This window comes from Myotis brandtii, unplaced genomic scaffold (genome assembly GCF_000412655.1).
Source record: "Myotis brandtii unplaced genomic scaffold, ASM41265v1 scaffold351, whole genome shotgun sequence".
Taxonomy (NCBI): Eukaryota; Metazoa; Chordata; class Mammalia; order Chiroptera; family Vespertilionidae; genus Myotis; species Myotis brandtii.
In genome coordinates this window covers 984,429-1,007,262 of record NW_005363502.1, presented here as the reverse complement: position 1 = coordinate 1,007,262, position 22,834 = coordinate 984,429, and the positions used below count along the sequence as shown (strand labels likewise).

The 22,834-nt window shown below is 41.1% G+C and overlaps 1 protein-coding gene across 4 annotated transcripts in view; it reads left to right on the top strand.

The window, feature by feature from the left end:
• Positions 1–22,834, top strand: part of CHD7 (chromodomain helicase DNA binding protein 7) — a 122,971-nt gene that overhangs the window by 38,552 nt on the left and 61,585 nt on the right. For all 4 annotated transcript variants that reach the window (XM_014544100.1, XM_014544098.1, XM_014544099.1 and 1 more), the window contains 2 exons: positions 5,516–5,946; positions 19,705–19,840. In XM_014544100.1, the coding sequence (XP_014399586.1) occupies positions 5,516–5,946; positions 19,705–19,840 (567 nt within the window). The remainder of the gene's footprint in view (positions 1–5,515; positions 5,947–19,704; positions 19,841–22,834) is intronic.

Sequence of the window (22,834 nt, the reverse complement as noted above, 5' to 3'; positions counted from 1 at the left end):
CACAACCTGGGCATGAGCCCTTGACTGGAATCGAACCCTGGACCCTTTAGTCCACAGGCCAGTGCTCTATCCACTGAACCAAACCAGCTAGGGCTGTAACAGCTTTTAATACTCTAAACCTAAAAAGTTGTTCTGTACATTTTACCTTCTTAATTAATTTGTACGAGCAACAATCCAGTATTGTTCAGTTGTTTATTTGGTTCATAAATGTACTCATTCATTAAATAATTTTTCCTAGAAATGGTTAGGAATAAGCTGAATAAAACTAATATAAAAGGCTTGAACTTGAGGCCCTGACTCTAACACCAAAATTAGCCAAGCAGAAAATATTCCAACCCTTGATTCTCTTAAGAATATTTTTATGCTTACTTTACATCAAAGTTAAAAATTATTTTAGTTGACTGTTGAGTGTCTGCTCATTTTGATCTAATCCCCCACAAAGAAGGTTTTAAAAGCTTGCTTGTAGTGCATTTTTATGCCCTCAGTCATCCAATCTCGGTCATGGTTCGTTTCAGGCATGATTCATTCAAGGCTGGGTCCATGCAGGGACCCCAGGCCGGCACCTGGCTGACTTTTCAGGAAGCCTCCTCAGGGTCAGCTGGGTCAGGTGCTCTGCACCCACCTGGCAGCCCCTGTGGCTGCCTAGATCACTGTTAAATCTTAAATATTTGTTGAATGAGTAAATGAATTGGGCACCACATATTGAGTGCACCTTCTTTTTATCAACGTCATTGACAAGAAAAGGGTGTTAAAATCTCGACAGGACTTCCTGAACCCTTGCTAAATGCACTTTTGAACCCTTGTCCCCTCTTCACTGATGATGGAGCTTCAGTGTTCATACTGGAATTCCTTCTTAAAAGAGTGTCAAGGGATCAGGAACCTGGCCTATATTGGAAAAAATAAGAGTGAAGGATGTCAGCAGCAGCAATGTGTCTCCAAAGCCATTTTTAAAAAGTTTCCATCTTAAATGAGTACTTAATATTTATATTTTTACAAATCATTTAAATCCCAGTTCCGTGTGTTGTATTTATTGCTCCGTGGGTCTTAATTGGTCTGCCCCTTCTGCACCAGAACTTTAGGTTCTCTGAGCTCAGTTTATGGAGAGGGGCGTGTCTCCCAGGAGGGCCATCTTGCTCTTGTTCAGTTGATAGTATCTTTCTTTTTTAAATCCTCACCCGAGGATATTTTTTTTCCATTGATTTTTAGAGATAGTGGAAGGCAGAGGGAGAGACAGAGAGAAACACCGATGTGAGGGAGACACATCGATGGGTTGCTTCCCGCATGCCCCTGACCAGGGCTGGGAGCCTGCAACCGAGGTACGTACCCTTGCCTGGAATCAAACCCAGGACACTTCAGTCTGCAGGTCGATGCTCTAGCCACTGAGCAACACTGGCTAGGGCTGTACTATCTTTTCTTTATCATAAAGTAGTATTTTGATTTTAGATTTGTTTGTATCACTCAGTAAACAAAATGTTTGTCCGTAGGTGTCCTCTGTTGCAACATGTTAGTTTGCAGAGATTGTGCATATGGGAAACATTGCACCCCGTTAATGCTATGTTGCTCACCTGTGTTACTCGACAACGCTAACAGGTAGAGGCTTCGAGAATATGAAGCAGGGGTCCTCAAACTACGGCCCGCGGGCCACATGCAAATGCAAATATTGTATTTGTTCCCGTTTTGTTTTTTACTTCAAAATAAGATATGTGTAGTGTGCATAGGAATTTGTTCATAGTTTTTTTTTAAACTATAGTCCGGCCCTCCAACGGTCTGAGGGACAGTGAACTGGCCCCCTGTTTAAAAAGTTTGAGGACCCCTGGAAGCCACAACATGATTAAATAAGGTTGAATCAGCAAAGGCTGACGAATGGTGGAGGAAAAGCACACTGGAGGGAGATGAAAAGCTTCGCCTTACTTTCCTCATGCCCCTGAGCATGTGGAGCCACCTTTGCTTGAAGGTAGCAGAAGGATTGCCCTCACCACAGCTCTCCCTTGGTTACATGTGCATCCTGTCTCTTCTGCTGTTTTATATAAGTTTTGTGTGCTTGTCTAATTTATATGTTATGAAAACTGGAGTTAAGCATAGAAACAATTACCTTTAGTTTATGGTAATATTTTTGACAACATATATATCTTGGATCATTGTCATTTATAGTTTAAATGTCAGTCATTCTGTTTTAGTTCCAAGAGTTCATGGCATAGTCCATATATATTCCATACTATTCCAGCAGTCATATTGATGTATGATATAAAATATTTTAAGCAGAAAGTCCTTTAGGGTGTATTTAAAAATACCTTTGGTATCCAACATTCTCCACATTTGCTCTAACAAATGAGGGGTTTTAAGAATGCCCTATATGGTAATATCAGATGCTAATGGCATTGATTATCTGTCAGGCAGTGGGAATTGATGGGAAAATGTCCACTGTAAAATTAAATAGCATTAGAGAATGTACCATGAGAGGGTGGGGGCAGGACACGGCCGGGCCGGGAGACTTTGTCAGGGTATCACTGTGAGCGCCAGGCTCCCCCCCCCCCCCCCACATGATTAAGGCAGGCCATCTGTTCTTTGTTAAATGTTTACAAAAACAGCTTTTCTCTAAAAGGTTCCAGGAGACGTAGGTCTGGAAAACACTATAATATTTCTGAACACCTTTTTCACCCGAAAACATAATTGTGCTGCATATCAAACAGGATTAATAATTTTTTGTATTTAATCTTTACATTTCCTCCTCCTTATGAAAGATTGAATTTTTTCAGGGGTACTAATTTATGGCTTCATTTATTACTGAAGGGAGCATCTAAAATAATTCGTATGCTAAAGTGTGTAAATAAATTTTCAGTCATTTTATATTTGGTATTTTATGCTTTTTCTAATTTAGAAATGTGTACCAGGCATCTCTCATTAGAAGCCGGCACTTTGCTACGGGAGCCAGTGCCAGGCAGATTAAAGACAGGTACACAAACCCGGAATTAATCCACCCTTCTAAGCTCTATGCATTCTTTACTAGTAGACTTTTCTCTTTCCTTCCCTTTCTAGGAAATACTTTTTCTTCCATTTCCTGAAAAGTAGCTTGTCCCAAATAAGTTTGATCTCTATGTCCCTTATAAAAAAAACTAGAGGCCCGATGCACGAAATTTGTGCAAGGGACTCAGCCCTCGCAGCCCTGGCTTCGTCCGGAAGGTCATTCGGCTGTTCAGACTAATTAGCATATTAGCTCTTTATAATATAGGATAGGATAGGGCTTTTTCCTTTGATCTACATAGAAGATAATATGGAGCAATTAATTCAACTTCAGCTTGAATAAAGCAGTTCACTCAGATTTCCATGAGTCCTCAGGTAATGATACTTTGGACAGCGCCTCGGTGGACTTTTCCTCTGAGTGCCTGTGAGGGGAGAACCAAGGGCAGGGTGCTTTCCTCAGTGCTGGGTTGGCTGTGCTGTCCCCGCAGGGACCCTGCTCCTGTGGACTTACATCCGCGTGTTCTTCTCAAACCTGTGCCCTTGCTTCTTTCTCTCCTTCCATGCCCTCACTCTTTGAAGCTCACTCTCTCTCAGTATGACGACGAAAGGGCACTATGTGTTTGCAGTTCTTCTAATACCAGAGGATTTTGGAAAGGACTTCGGACTCCATCTGACCCAAATCCTCCATTTTGCAGTTGAAGAAAGTGAGCCCCAGATGACTGCAATGATTTCCCCTGAGAATAGAGCAAACGGCAGTGCCCAAGACTAGAATTTTTCTCTCTTACCTCACAGTTCCTGGCTCTTTCTCCCATACTTGTGCAGATGGAGAACTGAATATAGATTTCTTTAATAACCATGGTAGGTTTTAATGGAAACAGTGTAACTACTTTTTCTCAGGTAGTGACTTTTTAAAAAGGTGATTTTAGGTCACCAAACTCTTTGGAAAATCAAATGGAACCTGTGGAGCCTTTCCCAAAAGGATACCCTTGTATCCGATTTCAGGGATGGGCAGAGTCTGGATTTAGGAAACCTAGTCTCAGATCTCTGCTCTGTTCCCTGCTGTGTGGCCTTGGGTGGTCACATAACCTGCTCGGACTGTACTTCCTTTCTGAAAGATGGGGGGAAATTATCATATCTTTCTTCTGAGATTCAGGTGAACTAATCCTAGAAGTACCCAGTGCAGTACATGGCATGAAATAGATGCTCAATAAGAGTTAGTTGTATTGGAATCTGATTTATAGTACTTGCTGATGGTAAAACATAACTTCTGAGTTACTCTCGAGTCCTCTGCAGACCTGGGCCTGGGCTGCCTGGCATTCTCCTCTTTTGGAGGTGCTGTGGCGAGGGGCTTGGGCTCCGCAGCCATCAGCTCTGATGTCAGTCTCAGTTCTGTCACTTACCGACCGTAGCTCGTTACTGCATCTTAGCTTGTCAGTGTCCATCCCTAGCTCTTGGGGCTGGTGTGGGGATTGAATGGTGTCAGGGGTGTAGCGTACTCAGCACATGTTTAGCATATAGTCAGATTGTTTAGTAAAGGCTAGCAGTTGTTATTATTTACATTATAGTTACTATTGAGTGTCTGGAGAATGTATGGAAAAGGCAGAAAATGAGTGGCAGTCCAACCCCTGAAAACATTGGAATGTCAGGGTTCATGAGCTGTCATGCCTGACCGTGGGGGTAACACCGACCGACCCTGCCTGGTTTGCATCGTGACTGCCAGGTGGAGTCCCTGACTCTGATCTCAGCCAACCGCTGAGCGTCCCATTCCAGTTGCTGGTACTCTCAATGGTATTTCTGACCATCTTGGGCAAACACCTAGTGAATGCCATCTCCTACAAGGCATGCGCAAGGACTATTTGGGTTCTCTCTCCCTCAATTAAGTTTGGAAAAGTAAAATGTAATAATTTATGAAAAACACTATCTGCATTTCATATTAGTACAAGAAATGTAACCAACTTGAAGACTTGTGCTTTTAATTTGGCATTTTCATGTTATTTAGACCAGAAATGACCTGCACTGTTTAAGATCGATGTGTTCACACTTTGACTTTAAACTTCCACAGGCCCTGAATCTTGCAGTGCCCACTCGGTACACTTGTTCTTTTTTAAAGTGGCTTAATCAGGTATCTTTTGAGTTCCTATTCCCTCATGGGGAAAAGAATTTCACTTAAATTCATCCTGTATAGTTTGGTTTTTGCTACTGTTTTGTCATTCATCATTTTTTATACAGGCTGCTTAAGCAAATGGACAATGTCTTTAGCTGAATGAGAATTTTTTTCTTCCTGAAATAATTTTTTACTGTATTATTAAGTTGCCCCTTTTCACTCTGTTTATTTAAAAGCTTTCTTGTTCAAAAAAATATGTGTGTTTTTGTTTGTTTGTTTGTTTTTTGGATGAGAGAAAATGATAGATACACTTTACAACTATACAGTTGGTAAAATGTGTGCTACCTTGAGTATAGAGTACGTTTTAGAAACACCGGCCTGTAACTTTCAGTTCCTTTCTTCACTACGAAGAATGATATACTAATTTCAATTCCTATTTGTGTCTCTTAGCATTCTCCATCGGAGCCCTTTCTAGAGAAACCAGTGCCGGATATGACTCAGGTTAGTGGACCGAACACCCAGCTAGTGAAGAGTGAGGATTACCTGCCATCCATAGAGCAGCAGCCACAGCAAAAGAAGAAGAAGAAGAAAAACAACCACATTGTTGCAGAGGATCCCAGTAAAAGTTTTGGTAAAGAGGACTTCCCTGGTGGGGTTGATAACCAAGAACTAAATAGGAATTCACTAGATGGGTCTCAAGAAGAGAAAAAGAAAAAGAAAAGGCCGAAGGCAAAAAAAGACCCGAAGGAACTGAAAGAACCCAAGGAGAAAAAAGAGCCCAAGGAACCCAAGACCCCGAAAGCCCCTAAGATTCCCAAAGAGCCAAAGGAAAAGAAAGCAAAAACTGCCACGCCAAAACCCAAGTCCAGCAAAAAGTCCAGGTAGGCCGCGCCCAGCAGCACCAGCAAACACAGCTTCGGCATGAGCAGCCTCTGAGTCGGGGCTGGGGAGAGGGAGGAGGGAGCACTTCGATGGTCATGATCGTTGTCGAGTTTCTTTCTGTGACGCCCACTCCAAAAAATTAATGGTTTTATGCATTCTAAAATTTGGGACTCCCTTACTATGAACTACTGAATTTGGATAATACATTTTAGACTTCAGATAGAAATTAGTATTTTAAAACGACTTCCTTGTATTTTTGTGAACATTTTTAAAAAAAATTTAACACACAGAACCAAGTTGCCAGCATAATTATTTGTAAATATAGAGCAATAACCTCATTGTTGGTGACAGTGCAAAACCCGGAAGGAAGGATTGTAGAAGCAAGACAGGTCACTCTATTTCACAAAGCTTTTCAGCCCCGATTCCCAAAAGCTGAAACAGGAGAATGAATTCCCTCCACTTGGTGGAGTAAGGCTTCCAGGGGCAGTGTTGACATCCTCGTGGGCAACTCGGGGGAAATCAAATGGCAGGTACCCACCTGATACGCATGCGAGGCTAGCATGAAGTTTGGGTTCCAGGAAATAGCCTTCTCCGCGCCATACTTCCTCTTCTTACTTCCCCCGCCAGCTCTCTGACCCCCCAGAAGGCATATTTACTCAGTAAGAAAAGTTGAGAGGAGAAGACATTGAAGACTAATTTTTTTCATTTGTACTGAACATTTCTTACAACTGTTCTGAACCAGTTCCAAACATCTGAATCTATTTTTCAGAATGTGGCTCATGTTAGAAAATATAGTTTCCAGATGTAAGTTTTGGTCAGACCTGGTTAATCTGAACCTGTTTGCAAACTCCATTAGAAAACACGCTCCCCCATGTGCATATATGCATGCTCAGTTCTGCGACTGACGTCCTGATGGGAACTTTTTGAGCTCGCTCAAAGCCTTCTCTGGTAGGCTTTGCTGTGTGTGCATGGGCAGGCACACAGAGAGAGGAGGTTGTTTCTGTGACTCTGTATAGATGCTGCAAAGCGAAAGAACAAAGTTGGGCTTTCAACTTCCTGCTGAAAATATCTAAACAACCCCCAATAATTATTCTGTAGTGTTTTGAAAGTTTGAATCATAGCTATTTAAAAATCTTTGCCATCAGTACTTTTTATGGTGTTAAAAGAACTGAAATTATATTCAATAACTCAATCTTGTAGGCAACTTAATATTTGCATTTACTTAGGAATCTTTGATGCCTCACTATGTGGTCTCTTAATTGAAAACCATTATTATTTTCTCCTTATGAGCACTCTTCTAAACTCACAATGTATTATAGAGAGATAATTCATTAAGTAGCTGCTATTTGCAGGTAATGTGTTAATGTTAGGGATCTGAACGAGGAGGACTTGGCTAGAATTTCAGTATGACTTATGAAGGGTTTTGAAAATAATACAGTTGCTTAAATCTAAGTATCGTGCTTTTGGTAGGAGAGAGAGCATGTGCAGCAAAATCTAAAAAGAGTGTATTTTTTTTTTTAAACTTAAAATGTAAGAGTCTGTGTTATAAGGAAGCTTTTGAGAGCTCAGAAAATATAACACCAAGACTAGTTTAAGCCTCAAGATGTATCTGGCTTCAGTTTCTATCTTAATTTTTTGAACCTATCATCTGATGGTAAAGACTGATAAGCAAGAAAAGAAAAACCCACTATATTGTGGATCTGGTCATAAATTTCTAAGTATATTCTTTCAAGTTCTTAGTCTACAGAGAACTGGCCCTCTCTTTTAAAACCTACTTTAGCACACCCTAGAATACATTGGGACAGATATTATAATGCTGTCTTCAACAATGAAACTTGTTAAAATTTTCTCAACAGCTAAACAACTCTTAGGAACTTGGGGCTTTAAGTCCAGTGAGTGCTAGGACTTGGTGCAGGTACAGACCTGTCTTCTTCGGCTAGAGGAGCCTTCAGCGCAGGCCTTCTCTGCATGCTCTCCGCTGCCCGTGTGAAGTTCGGGCTGTCTGTGCAGAGGAGGATGTTGGCGTTGCTGAATCAGAGAAATGGCTTTGCATTAGCCACACACTTTTGGTAGGAGGAAGGGCATGCGATTATTTTCTCTTAAGAAGAAGTCTAAGTAGTTGTTTTCCCCACGGTTGTTTCTGATGAGTAGTCTCAGTCAATGCCTCCTATACATTTTTGCCCAAGTGGTATTAAAATACTTGAGTGGAACACTTCTGTTGAGTATGGAGGCATGCAAGTGAAAAGGAAGGTGATGTAACGTAGCCCAGACGCTCACGAGGCTACGCTGAGGGGCCACCGAGAGAGCTTGTGGCACCTCTGTTGGCCCTGGTGACTGCCTCTTCTAGGCACTTGCTGATTTATGGTGAATCATGGTGAGGACATTCCTGAGAGGCTTTCCTGTTGTCTATGGGATGCCTATCCAAGAATATGGTCATCGAATAGAGATTAACCAAGCCAATACTTTGTTTGAGTTACAGGGTTTCTATTGGTGAGATGAATTGAGTATGTTGAATTGTGATCTCATTGTTCTGCTATGTCTGGAAAGGAAATAGCATCCTGAAGCAAGGATAAGTAGAATGCATACAACTACATGTAAATTCTGAATAGCATAGCAGGGTAATTATGTAAATTGAATATGCAGTGATGAAGGTAATAGGGGGTTTGGGTTATGTTAGTACTGGGGTTGAATTGCCATAGCAGTCTGCTTTTAAGCACTGGAATACAGCAGTGACAATTTTGTTTGGCAAAATGTTATGTGATACCCGTTATTTCCATCCTTGAATAAGTTAACTTGATGAATTTGTTTATACAGAAAATAATTTTCCTACAGAGGGCTCCAATAGAGGGAATAAACAGAAGTGGAATGAGAAATGCGGTTACAGGACCACTCTCACCTCCCCTGCTCGGCCCAATGAGCAGTGCTGATGGAAGTGACCCACTGGTGGGCTGGTGCTCTCTGTGTCATGTGTGTGGCAGGGAGAGAGCTTGTTCTGTGTCATTCGCACACTCACAGTAGTGAAGGCGATGAGAAAGGGTGGCTGTCGTCCCATGGGGCTGATGTTCTTGTGTGCCTTTATGTTGCCCTTCTCACCAGCTGTCATCCCTCCTCATTCCATAAAGTAGCAGAGGCTTGAATTTGTGGCCCTTCCCAGGGAACTGGCCTTTTGGCAACCAAAACATAATTCCATTTTTCTTGCCTGTGTAGGAGAACTTAACAATTTCCCCAGAAGCTGTAACATAGAATGGGAGTGAAATAGAAAAAGGAGTTCAGCATTTCAAGAAAAGCTGTTTGAGATCGTAGTGATGAGACAGACGGGCCACATTCTTCTTTTCTATCAGAAACATTCCTTTTCCCCGCTGTACCTTTTCTTTGTTAAATATATATTTTTCTACCTGTTTTTCTACCTGTTTTTTTTCTGGTGCTCTCCCTGGGTATCCTTCTAGCTTTCAGATATTGGCAGTTAATATGGAAAATAAAAGCGAAGACATTTGTGGGCTGAGAGGATGCCATTTTGCATATGGAAGGGTTCACGGAGCTGAAATATGGGGATTTGCGGACTTCTTTTCAATGCGTTTTCTGTGGTGTGTGCATAGCCCTTGTGAAATGAAAAAGAACTTGGAGGAAGTGCTTCCTTTCAACGACTCTTGAAGGACTTAGTGGTCCATTTAGCTCTATAAAGACCCTTTGAGTAGACATACAGAAGGGAACATGGCCAAAGGTTGTGACTTGACTACTGAAGCTTCCGACACATGGAGCCATGGAGAATTGCTTCTGATGCAGTCTCTAGGGACACATCCTGTTGTTAAAGGTAGTCGAAAGCTCAAATGCTATTTCTCAATTAAGAGTGAAATATTTTATTTTAAACTAAAAAATAAACATACTGGTCTTGTTTTTTTAAAAACACATATTAAGTACCAAAAACATGTAAAGTATACGTTTTGCAAACCACCCTATCATTATCATTAGTATTTATGTGGCAGCTTTCTTCTGAGTCACCTAGCTTTTCAGAGGCTGTTTTCTCAGTGATGATCTAAGAGAGTAGCAGCATTTTACTCAAGAAATATTTTTATTCAGCCAGCAAGCCCAATGGTGGGATATTTTGGTAAACTAATACATATTTTTATGGTGTGCTCTTATACAAGTAAAATTTCTCTGGAGAGATTAGACACAGAAAAACCATTACATTAGTTTTGTCAATAAGTAGAAAAACCCAGATAGATATCTCCCATCAGGTACACAGGGAATAAAGCAAATTAAACCAACAGTTTTTCTTCTTTTTAGTTTCTTGTTCTTTCTTTTACTCCCATGCTATGATTTAGTCTTGACCCAAGACTTTAGATAATTGGAAAGATGGAATTAAATATTTTGGACGCTGCCTGCAAAAGAAGGTGTAGATTTCTTTAACATGTGGTCACAAGATGGACTTTTGAGTCCTCTTGGTGTTGGAGAGGAATAAGGAAGATAGAGCATTGTGTGTCTCTCTGCCCACTGCCCTGCCCTGTCTCCAGTTAATCAGATGAGAGCACCAGGTCAGAGATGGGACCAGGTGCCCTCTTTTCGGCTGCTCTCAAAGGATATCTCCTCTTTGACGAATGGACCGTCAAATCTTTTAAATCCCAAATCCTTCTTTCCTTCAGGGTAACCACCTCAATGTTTCCATTGCCAGTGACGGGCCACATTGTGGTCCTTCGTCTATCTGATTTGTCTTAAATTGGCAGAATGAGCAGGGAGGGAAGAGCGACAGCCCCTTTTTAGTAGAGACCCTGATGGTCTTGACTTCGGCGGTTCAGTTTATACTCAGTAGGGGAAAGAGAGTGCGTAACCACATTGACCCTGAAAAGCGAGTTCTGCTGACTCATGCTCTGGGCTGGTTGCTGAGTGGACCACACTGGCCTGCTGGAAATTCGCTCCCGCCGGTCCCCGGGAGCTTCAATGACTTCAAAGCAGTGGCCTGCAGCCACTTTGGTTTCTGTGGGAGAGGGTGATGTAGATCCCACTTTCAACTCTCACTGTACCCATCCAACGAAAGCTGAGAGGTGAGGAGGCCATGGGCAGCAGTGGATACTGAAGGGGATTTTTCTGGAGACATAGTCCTTTGAAGTCTCAAGTTGAATTTTTGGGTGGGGCATGAGTTGCCAAGTAGATGGTGGGTGCGTTGAAAGGTTAAAGAGCAGAAGGAATCATAACTGATTTTTAAAATTATTATTAAAAATGTCTCTCTATAAAAATGCTTTTGGAAAGTATGAGGTCCTGTACAAATGCAAAATTTGTCCCATGAGACATAAAATTTTTTGGCTGGTTGTCTTCCACCTAGATAAGGCCCCTTTGAGTCACTGGATGTTTGTGGGAACCACCGTCAGAGCATCAGTCATCTGAAATGCCAGGCCTCACTTCAGCCACCTTTACATAGAAGTCTGTGTGGCTTTAGCTTAAAAATGCTAAATAGGGGAATGGAGCATGTGAATTAAGAAAAAGGGCACTGTTCATTTTTTTAAATTGAATTTATTGGGGTGACATTGGTTAGTAAAATTATATAGGTTTCAGAGATACAGTTCTTTAATACATCATCTCCATATTGTGTTGTGTGTTCACCACCACAAGCCATGTCTCCTTCCTTTACTCTCTCCTACCCTCTCTCCTTTACCCTCTCCTACCTCCTCCTATCTCCTCTTCCTCTGGCAATCACCAAACTGTTTTCTGTCTGTAAGTTTTTTTGTTGTTGGTTTTGCTTAACCCCCTCACCTTTTACATCCAGTCCCCCTCATTTTTTTTAAATATTGAAAAGACAACACCCTTGAACTTGCATTAGAACACTAATTTTACAAGTAGCCCTGATTCCTGTAGGAACACCGTAATTTCATGGCAGTTTGTTCTCTCCTTTGAGGGTGGGTGGTGATATTTTCTCCTTGTTGGTTTTACCATTCGCTCTGCTTAAGTCTCCACCTACCTAGAGCACCTGATGACAATGTGGGTGGGCAGCATGTCTCGCTTGTTGTATTAGAGACCTGGCTGCTCAGAGAAGATCATTGTGAACGTAGGGAGTGCGGCTCTGACTGCCAGTTACCCACCCTTGTCCCCTTCCTGGGGCACGGGAATGCTGCGCATAAATGAGAATGGCATCTTAGAACTTGGCACAAGCAGACAAATGTCTGCCCGACTGTTGCCACGTGGAAGAATATGCTATTTATAGGGAAGGAGCATTGAAAGGCGTACTTTTGGCATCAGTCTTGGAGTGTCTGATTTATTCAGTCCTTCCTGCTGCATTACAGTGCCATGTAGCCAGAGCACTTAATGTTTACGTTGGGCTCCTGTGGCCAGATAACATATTAGCTAACTAGACTTCTTTTCCATGTAACTTCTGGCAGATCTTAATTCATTCCATAAAACTCAATAACCTTTAGGATTTCAGGGTTAATTCTTGACTGCATGATGAGTCTTTTGTTTTTCCTCGAGAATATGTTCAGCATTATCAATAGACTTGGCTCTTTCAGAAGAGCTTTTTTTCTCTACCTTCTCTTTCGCTTTTAAGAACATTCTTCTTTAAAACATGGTCAGCACTGGAGCTGTTCTTAGGACTGGGTTTCAGTGGGAGAGGGTGATGTGGATCCCACTGTCTGTTCTCACTGTATCTAATGCTATTGGGAGGCTCCAGAAGACACTGACCGGGAAAGGTTCCTGAGGCCTGAAGGATACCTCCCAAAAGGCCAGGTGAGCGCGGGACTCCTGAGGAGATCTGCGGTTAGAGGCCTTCGGGCCAGTCCCAGGCTCAGACGTGGGCTCTGCAACCCGAGAGGTTCTAGTTCCAGCCCTGGAACCGCCACTTCTTGCAACCTGGTTGACCCTCAATTTCCTCATCCTTGGGCAGTTGGATTGTAAAATGTAATGGCAAGGCATGTTGAGTTTGAAATAACACATTTTTAAATGAAATCAGATTAGGTTTCTGTTACCCTTCAAGCTTTCTTTGCTGTTCCTTTCCTGAAAATTTAGCATATGTACTTAGGGAATACTTGATGCTGTGAGAGCTACTTAAGGTAACCATTTAGATTAAATGATTTGTTTTAGAGGTGTCCCATCCAGTGACTTTCAGCGGACTTAAAAAACACAGTATTAGTAATTTGTTACTGAACTCATGTTCAGAAATAGAATCTCCTTACCTTCTTTCTCTTTCTTTTCTCAATTCTTCTTCTTTCTCAACTAGGAGAGTGGAGTGAAGAATTTGTGGGTGGAGTTTAGGAGTTGCCAGTGTGGGTGCCCAGCTCAGAGCACCTGAAGATTGACTGTGCCTGGGGGCAGGCATGCGTAAAGGGGTTGGGCCAAGGGTCTTGCTTCTGTCCCCCCATCCCGCCCAGATGCTCTCTGCCCAAGACTGCCACGTGGAGACCATCACTGAGACCCCTGGGGCCTCGTCCAGGGAGTGCTGCGTGCCTTTGTCTGCAGGTGTTCACCTTCGAGTTTATTGTCTGTCACGCAGAGTTTCTCTCTGTCCTCATTAGTTTAATTGGTCATCTGCATTTTACTACATTCTACTTGAGCTGTTAAATTTTATTTTAGTCTGAGGACTTTATTTAAAATTTTTATTCTGTTGGATTAATTTCACTTTCTGGTGTATCTGTATCATATTTTTGTTGCCTTAATTGTTCCTTTTTCAACTTTTACTGTTTTATCTTGTTCTTTTTTAGTTTGCCTCTTTATCTTTTAGTTTTCTTGTTTATTGTTTAAAAACTTAGAGAAAAGTCCTATAACTCTTTAAGTTGGGAGGCTTGATGCTTTTCTCTCTACCGGCATTGCGCCCTTGACCCTGACAGCTTAGTATGTATTTAATTACCGCAGCTTATCCATTAGGTTCATTTCTTTTTTAAAACACCTTGTGAGCATGCAGACTGTAAGGATACGCTTCAATACCTTTTGCTCTTCTAAAAAATTGTACTGTGACATTTTGGCTTGAGTCCCCAAAAACGATCTGGTGAATCTTTATGACTCAAGCCTCAAGGTTGACTTTCCCTGATGGGATGAGAGTTTGCGCTAACTTGTCCCACCTGAAGGGGAACTCCCTCCCATTTGCCGACATCTTCTTTAACTGACCATATTCTTCTCATCGCATGTAGTTCCACAATAGGGTTCTTTTCACACCTTTTTTTTTGGGGGGGGGCGGAATTGGATCCTCACGCTGATGCTGATCATTGCTTTACTACATTCTGTTTTGTAACTAAATCAGGGCAGTTTTCTTTGTATTTCCAGTGTCCGATCGGGTAGGTTACTATAAGTAGGTCCTAGTAGGTTTTGTCCCTTTGCATAAAGCCTTCCTTAAAAAGCCTGTACTCTTTCTCACCAAAGGCAGTTGGTTAGCTGTGTGCTGCATCTCAGCTTAGGTGCGTTCACCCAACCCCATTTCAGATGGTGTCACTCAGCCCATCAGCTGACTGTGCGTCCTTCTTAGGGTAGGCTCCTTAGAATGTCCCTCCACGTGACAGGCAGTCTTCTCTGAATGCACAGTGTGTGCTTTCCTAATGCCATTTCTCCTCGCGTTCTCACCGAGTTCTCGCCCGGATGGTATAAGCTGTGGCCACCTTGAAGGCAGGCACAGGACTCTAGAGCTTGGTGTGGCATGGTGACCTCAGCGTCATTCAGCTGGACCACGCGTGCATCCGGTTGCCAACCGGTGTGACCTCACTCATGATGAAATGTGAAATGGAGGTAAAGCTGGAAAGGGGAGAGCGGTCCTTCAACCCGCCTGCAATGCCCCCGAATAAGTGCTCCTCTCAAGAGCACAGGGCTAGCCTGGCCTCAGGAGTGGGTGGCTCTGCATCTCGGTCGCACCAGTAATGAGAGGCGATAGGATCAGGAAGTGAGAGAGCTTGGTGAGCAGGGAGGGGAAGTACACAGAGACACTGGTTTTGAAAAATGGCTAAGGTGAACCTTAACCCTATTGTGGGAGTACGTTAGCTCCATTTTACTGAGCTTCAGAGGTGTTGCACCGTAAAGATAGAATCTATGTGGGGTTTGCTTAAATGAGTTAATGAGAAAAGCCCTTAGATTAGTGCCTGGCACATACTGAGGGCTGTGTATGTGTTGTTGTCGCTGTGACTTGTACCATTTAGTTAAATCAATCACCTAACACACTTACAGTAACCTACCTGATCAGACACTGGAAATATAAAGATAAGTAAGAGTTGTTTCTCCTCTTGAGCTTGCAGGATAGTTGGAGAAAGACAGACAGACACACACAAGTGCTTTGGTTTTAATACATTACAGTGATGTTATCACCAAATTTTGTGTGTGTTAAATATCCCTGTGTGGGGTGCATCCTGTGGTACGTCGGTGGAGTGAACCTCACTAACCCAGACTGTAGTGGCCAGAAAGTGCTTCTCAGGATGAGTGATATCAAAGTCAACACTTACAGATGCGCCGTAACCGGTTTGGCACATTTCAAGGTCATCTTTTAATGGAAAATAAAAGATAAAGAGGCAGTTACATTCTAATCAGTGGATAGAACGTTGGCCTGCGGACTGAAGGGTCCCAGGTTCTATTCCAGTCAAGGGCATGTACCTTGGTTGGAGTGTGCAGGAAGCAGCTGATCGATGTTTCTCTCTCATCGATGTTTCTAACTCTCTATCCCTCTTCCTTCCTCTCTGTAAAAAAATCAATAAAATATATTTAAAATAAAAAAAGACTTACAGATGTGTAGACTTGGGGGGCGGGAGTGGAGGTAGAAGAGATGGTGTACACTTTAAGGAGGGATTTTGCATGTCTGCAGTATACAGCATACAGAGTTTGGGGGTGTGGGAAAAGTAGAAAATAAAGTTAATGTTGCCAGTTGCAAAAATCGAACAGGGCCTTGTATGTTAATGCTGAGACTCTCTGTCTCATATATATGGGGTTGGACTTGAAGCAGACAAATGGACAAATGATCGAGTCAGATTTGCAGTAGGTGGTCACTCTGCTGATGCCTGGAGGATGGGCTCGGTGATGTGCTGGTGGCAGTGCCATGTCACTGAACTAGGGCAGGTGGGAGGCAGAGCAGGTTCAGGAGAGGAGTGAGGGCAGACATGATTTCTCGGGGGTTGAGGCCATTCAGGCCCAGGGTGAGAAAGTGTTCCCTGCACCCGCCTGGTCTTTTTTGGGCTAAGCCCATGAGTAGCCATCACTGCAGCTGTTGTAGGTGTATCAAGGGTGTTTGTGCCGGGCAGCTCAGTGTCCTCATCGATATTGTAGTGTCCATTTAAGGGACATTCCTTTTTAATAACTGTCTTTTCTCCCCAATTGGAAAAGCTGCCCTCTTTGTGCATTCCAGCTTTCCAATTTATAATTTGGAAGAGGACAGTCTGTAAGGCTAGGTTTGGGCTTTGACATTATACAAGAGTAGCTTTGAACCTTACAGATTTAGATAACTATGCCTGTGAATGTGGAGTGTGTGTCCTTTCCCCAGGAGTCTGACAGTGGGAAGCCCTGCCCAGGGACGGTGTGGGGACAGGCGGTGGGGAGGCGGCTGTAACAGTCGAGGTGGAAAGTGAGGTGTGTCTGAACTAAAGCACTGGTTGTGGGCATGAGAAGCGTGGCCTTTGGGATTGCCTGCCTGTGTGTCCCTTCAGCTGGCATCGAGCAGTGTTGATAAAGGACTTCCTTCTCTTCATGTTGCTTGGATGAAGCGATCACAGTGAAGTGGGGTCCTGTCCGTAAGTCTCTGCAGTGGAGTCGGCCCAAGTGGGTCTGAGCCAGAGCCAGGCCAGTGTTCCCAGACTTCCCAGAATACGTTCCCAGCTGCTAGTGTTCCAGATGTGTGAGTGTGGCCATGTGTGCCAGACACTGCCAAGGTTTTCATCCATTATCTCATTTAAACTTGATAACAAATCTTGGAGGAAGATGTAAGTTCTAACCTCATTTTATAGATGAGGAAACTGAGGGTGAGGAAAATTAAGGGAAGGTCCCAGACAGACAGGTTACAAATGACAGAGCTGGAATGTGAATGAAGGCCTGTGCCTTACCACCACTCTGCATTAACCACATTTGTTAAGAGAAAAATTCTGACTTCGCCTTTTTGGAGGGGAGAGGGGGGCAAAATAGTTGTTATATAACACTTAGTTGAAAATCCAAATTAGTTTATTGCAAAATAGTAGCAAAGTCCATTTAATTTAACTTCATCTTGTCCTTGATTGTAATGTCCTTGGGTAGACACTGAAGATTCTGTAGCTTTTTTGACTTTGTAGCCTGTTTTTGATTTGTATATTGGTGTCATGAGGAGACAGTGGGCAAATGCTTAGCTGTCTCTGAGCAACATTAATAGTGCAAGGTCTAATGAGTTTAGAAATCTTTCAGTAATCAGATCTGGGATGAGTGTTTGCCTTGTCTACAGGCTTTTTGTCTAAGCATTTGGAGAGGTCCTGCCCGACTTTCAGCAGTCTTGGAGGTTTCACATAGCTCATTCTTGGGAAAGGCAGATGGAAAATCATTAGCCTGTCTCTCCTGCAGCAAATTGATATTTCATCAAACCTGGGCTCTGGTGGGCTTCAGGATGGTAAGCCTTTTACTCCTATAGGATAGTTCCCACAGGGTGCAGTAACCCCGCTAAACTAAACTGTGTACTTTGCTCTGGTGTAGAGAGGTCACCGTGGAAAGCACTCGCTGCCAACTTACTTGACCTGGCAGTGGTTCAGCTCTGTGACAGGTCTACCTCTGATTTAAACAAATTTGAGAAATATGTAAAGTTTTGGAAGCAGTTTTGCACTGATTTGATAAAAGAAACCACAAAACACTGCAGCGCAGGTGTTGAGAATGTTTGAAAGCTGATTGAGGGAAGCAGATGGCTTTAGTCAGTGGCATCCAGCCAAAAGAGCAGGTGCTGGTCATGTGACCGCTGGTTACCAGGGTAATCTGATTGCTCTTGGCGTGCAGATGAAAGGGAAGGGGCCCAGCGTTCAGCTGTAGTATTGTATAATTTGTGGCAGTTAGAGCGGAAATAAATGCTGGAAATGGAGCCTCATAGTGGGGGAGACTTCTGTCCATGTGTAGCGTAAACACTAGGACAGTTGGATGAGGAACTGTTGTATGGATTTTTTTTTTTAATTTAAAAAATATTCTTTCTGTGGATCTTTTGGGGACTTCAAGTTTTTAGGACACTGCCTTTTTTTAAAAAAAAAATAAATAAAAAGCACTCTAAACTTAACTGCCATTTACTATAATCTTGACTTGTAAGTTATTTCCTTATGTGGCTGTTTACTATGCTAAAGTGTTAAAACAAAACAAAAGCTCTGAGTACTTAAAAATAACTAGTTCAAATTTATCAAAGATTTTATTCATTACAAAAGTACATTTTGTATGATGGGTACTTTATTACATTAACAAGTACTTTTAAAATATTTTATGTGACACATGCTTTACCTAAATAACAGTGTACTGATGTTTTGGCCTCTTTTCCTTTTGTAGTAGGTGAGACTGAAAAATGCTGTTTAATGCATTCTGTCTGCATACTTATTTGGGAATTTACAAACTTCAGTAAATAAACTTTTTAAAAGTTTAAAAATATTCTCAGTTTGTAAATTTTATCAGAATTTTAGGTTTTCCAGAAAGAATAAAATATAATCATTACTGAGGTTGGATTATTTTAAATTTTGGATAACAAATAATAATTGATATTAGAAAATCTTGGGGGCGGTTTGGAAATTGGAATGTAAGGTAACACTAGGTGTATGTTTTAAAAGAAAGTCAAAAAGTTCCTAAAGGTGGTGGTAAATGTAAGTTAAAAATATTTTGTTAGAGTTTATTCATGACTTTTGAGTTATGTGATATTCAAATCACATTAATATTTTATAGAAACATACTGTGGAACATGCACTTTAATTATTGGGATCATTTTGCTATATTTTTGTATTTCAGAGACCTAGCTTTTTAAAAAAAGGCTATTGTGACTACCTCACAAGATTCCTAGCACCAAAATAAAGCTTATTTTTAATTAAGAGCACAGCATTAATTAAAATTATGTAGAAAAGGAAATTGCTATATATTTTGTTTTATTTTAAAGAGTTGTAAATTGGATAAAAATGGAGTTGGATGATATAAAAGAGGACACCTAATAGTACTTGTCAAAAAGAACTTAAATAGGAGTGTTTATTACTATCTGCAAGAGACACAGAAATGATCATTTTATTTTTCCTTGACAATTTTAAAAAACATATTCTGTATCTTCAATACTCCACAGCGAAGCTACCTCATATCTGAGTTTTCATTATGGCGTGGTGCAATGGCAGGGATTTTTGCATTGTCTATCGGTGGTTCTCAACCTTCCTAATGCCGTGCCCCTTTAATACAGTTCCTCATGTTGTGGTGACCCCCAATTTCATTGTTACAAATTGAACATAATTAAAGCATAGTGATTAATCACAAAAACAATATGTAATTATATATGTGTTTTCCGATGGTCTTAGGTGACCCCTGTGAAAGGGTCGTTTGACCCCCAAAGGGGTCTCGACCCACAGGTTGAGAACCGCTGGTCTAGATGAACAAATGTACTCTGTGTGGCTTTTAGGGGTTCTTGCATGCCGTTTCTTTTTAATTAGGTTAGATATTTATTAAAGGTCATCAACGTGGGGGTTTGCCATAAAGAACTTAATTGAGAGTACCATTGAACTACATGGCCAACATGCACTGATTCACCAATTGTCATTGATACTTTAGGGATATGAATGTGGGAAATATAGGGCATGGGGCATGTGGAAACATCATTAAAAAGTGAACACTAAGTGATCCACTTTGAATTCTAGTAATAAGAAACCTGATTCAGAAGCAAGTGCTTTGAAGAAAAAGGTCAACAAGGGAAAAACAGAAGGTTCTGAAAATTCAGACTTAGACAAAACGCCCCCACCATCTCCTGAAGAAGAGGAGGACCCAGGTGTTCAGGTAATGCCATTATTCTGGTCCCGGGCCTGGGTGACTTAGCATGGGAAACTCTAGCCGCCTGTCAAGTACACTAGTCCTCCCCTGTCTTTGTTATAGAGCTGCTTTAAAGATGGCTTTATTGTTGTCTGGAACATTATATCCGTACTGAGGCGAGCTGGGGGCCAGTGTGAAATTAAACTCCTGACTTTTTGCTCTTGCCATCTTTGACTCTGGGATAAATAAAACCGAGAATCTTCACTTATTTCTGTCAATGCATCTTGATGTTTATGTGAATATTGGTATTAACATAATGGCTATGTTGGTTCATGTAAAGCTTCATTCACATTTCTGATTTTCTCTGAAGTCTGGTTGCTTGTCAGTTCTCTTACTTTGCCTAAAAAAAACCCAGCCAAGATATAATCTGTAGCTTATCTTAAGGTTTCTGATATCCCATGGTGAGAGTTGAGATATATTCCTGTAATACTCCAGTTTCCATGAACATGTTAGTGACTTTTTGGATGGCAATGCTACACCATGTTTCAGTGTTAGATTCTCCTGACTTTTAAAGAATTTCATAGGAATCAGCTGAAAAACTGGTCCTGAAATAGACATTAGGAATTCAGGTTCCTGTGTGTAAAGCACGCAGCCGTCACTGTCACTGATTGGACTGTAAGGTGAGGGACCCTTACACATGATCGTTAAACATTATTTCCTTGTTATGTTCCCTGGAAGCGTGCCAGTGTGGTCCACTGGGATGGCTGGGAATGTAACCTCTGTGACTGACATCTAAGTTATCATGGAGCTGTTACCAAGGAGTCCCGCTAGACGAGGAAGCCAGCCCCTACAAGCTTGCTTGATTTTTTTCTAATCGTTCAGTGCACTAAGTACTTTCTGCCCACATTTCTGCCAATTCACTTAAAGGTTAGAAACAAAATATTTGCAGTATACAGCTCTGTTCTAAAGAATTTCAGATAGCTTTCTTTCTTTTTAGTAGAACTCCCCGATAATATCTGTAACTGCACAGAATGGCCTAATCTAAGGCCTGAAAGGGAGAGAAGAGAGTGTGTGTGAATGAGTGTGTTTTGTTTTGGTTTAGTTTTATAACTAACATAGCGATACCTCTGGCAGTTGGGTTAATTTTGTAATTCACTTTGATTTTACATGGCAGTGACAAGTTATTGGGAAGGTAAGTAGATATCTTTTTTAATTGCTTAGGGAGTTTTAAACTAAAGTATTTTAATGATTTTGAATTTCATTTTTATGCTCAATGGTGTTTTTTCCCCCTGAATTGTGTTTGCTTAAACTAGGCCCTTTATTACAGTAGTATTTGGGCAATATTAAGAGGATTTATTTACACAAATCAAGAAATTCTGTTTTTTTCACAAACACTGCTGCCGTTTTTCAGAAGTCTATTTGTTTTAATACAGTTTCAAATGGACTTCATGAAATACTAGTTTTGAGGTATTTTTTCTTCTGCATTTTAGTTATAGAAAAATGATAATCAATTCAAGTGAACATCAATGCATCCTTTCTAATTGGCTAAAGCTTAACTGTCGTGGGTTCAGTAGCCAATACAAGCAGCCACACGTAGCTCAGGTGCAGAAGGCAGGCCTTTCTTGGTGTCTTTGACACAGGAAGTGATGCTGACTGCTGTGTATTGTGTTTCTTCCTGTAGCACATGCATAAAGGACTAAAGTTCTTGAGTTTTGTGATTGGTTTATTTAAACTTTAGCAAATGCCATATAATTCTAATGAACTCAAAATTGTATCAGAATGTTACTGCAACAGTGAGATCATGGAAACACATTTAAATGTTCTCTTCAGTACACCTATTTTAACTACAAATGGCTTTTCTAAAGCAATCCAAGTTTGACAAGTTGACCTATGATTTTAGGGCCAATTCAGAAGCCTTGTGTTATGGTTTAAACGTAATTCGTACATTTCATTTTGACTCACAAAAATATTTCAAATAGTAATGTTAACAGACCATACTAACGCACATTATATAATAAATAATTTTATTTTATACTGGGAAATTGTAAAAGGAACTTTTATGCCCAAAATAAATGAACTTAAGAGCAATTATTATTTAGAAAGTGGAGAAGCCATAAAACACTTAAAAATTTCAGAAGATTGAGTTCTAATTGTATTTTGTTTGTTTTTTACTATTATTAAGTGACCTTGTATCCATTACTAAGCCCATCATTATTTCATAGATTAATAACATAAGCTTGATATGAAGAGACACTTTCATTATAAAAGTTATACCGACCGATATATAAATGTCTATTTAAAAAGAAAAAATTGCCCTGAGTTATTGTACTGGCACATTTATTTACTATCAGAGTGGTATTTAGTGTAAACCACAGACTTATTTATGGGTGTTTAGCTACTTATGCTGGAAGAATACTCTGACAGTGTGGCCCCAACCATGGAAACCTGATAAAACATCATAGATACATCATTAGTAATACATTACTCCTATTGTAATGACATAAAGATGAAAATAAAGATTAATCCATTTCAATTTAGTTAAATTGATATATCAAATGGAATATAGACATTATGCTAAATATCACAAAATTAAAATATTATTCCTGATAATAGCCTTTTATATCTTAAACTGACAGTCTTCTTGGAAATGAGGGATGATAATGTGGGCATGAGCAGGAGTTAGTCCAGGTCAACTTTGGGAAGAGAGAAAGGAAGCTATTCAAAGCATCTAGGGCTAGGCCTTGTAGTAGCCTTATTGAACTCTGATTTTTCTTTGGAAAGGTGGGGGTGATTAATGATGACTTTAATTCTACTAATTGAATTTGGCATGTACCATGCACTGTTCTAAATGCTTGAAATGAGTTCCCTTATGTGATCTTCATAGTCTACTCATGAGGTAGTGACTATCATTAACCCATTCTACAGACCAGGAAACTAAGGTCCACAGCATAACTCACCTAACTCCACCAAGTGAGAGTCTGGGCTCATTTAAACATGGGCACTTAGCTACAGAGCCTACCA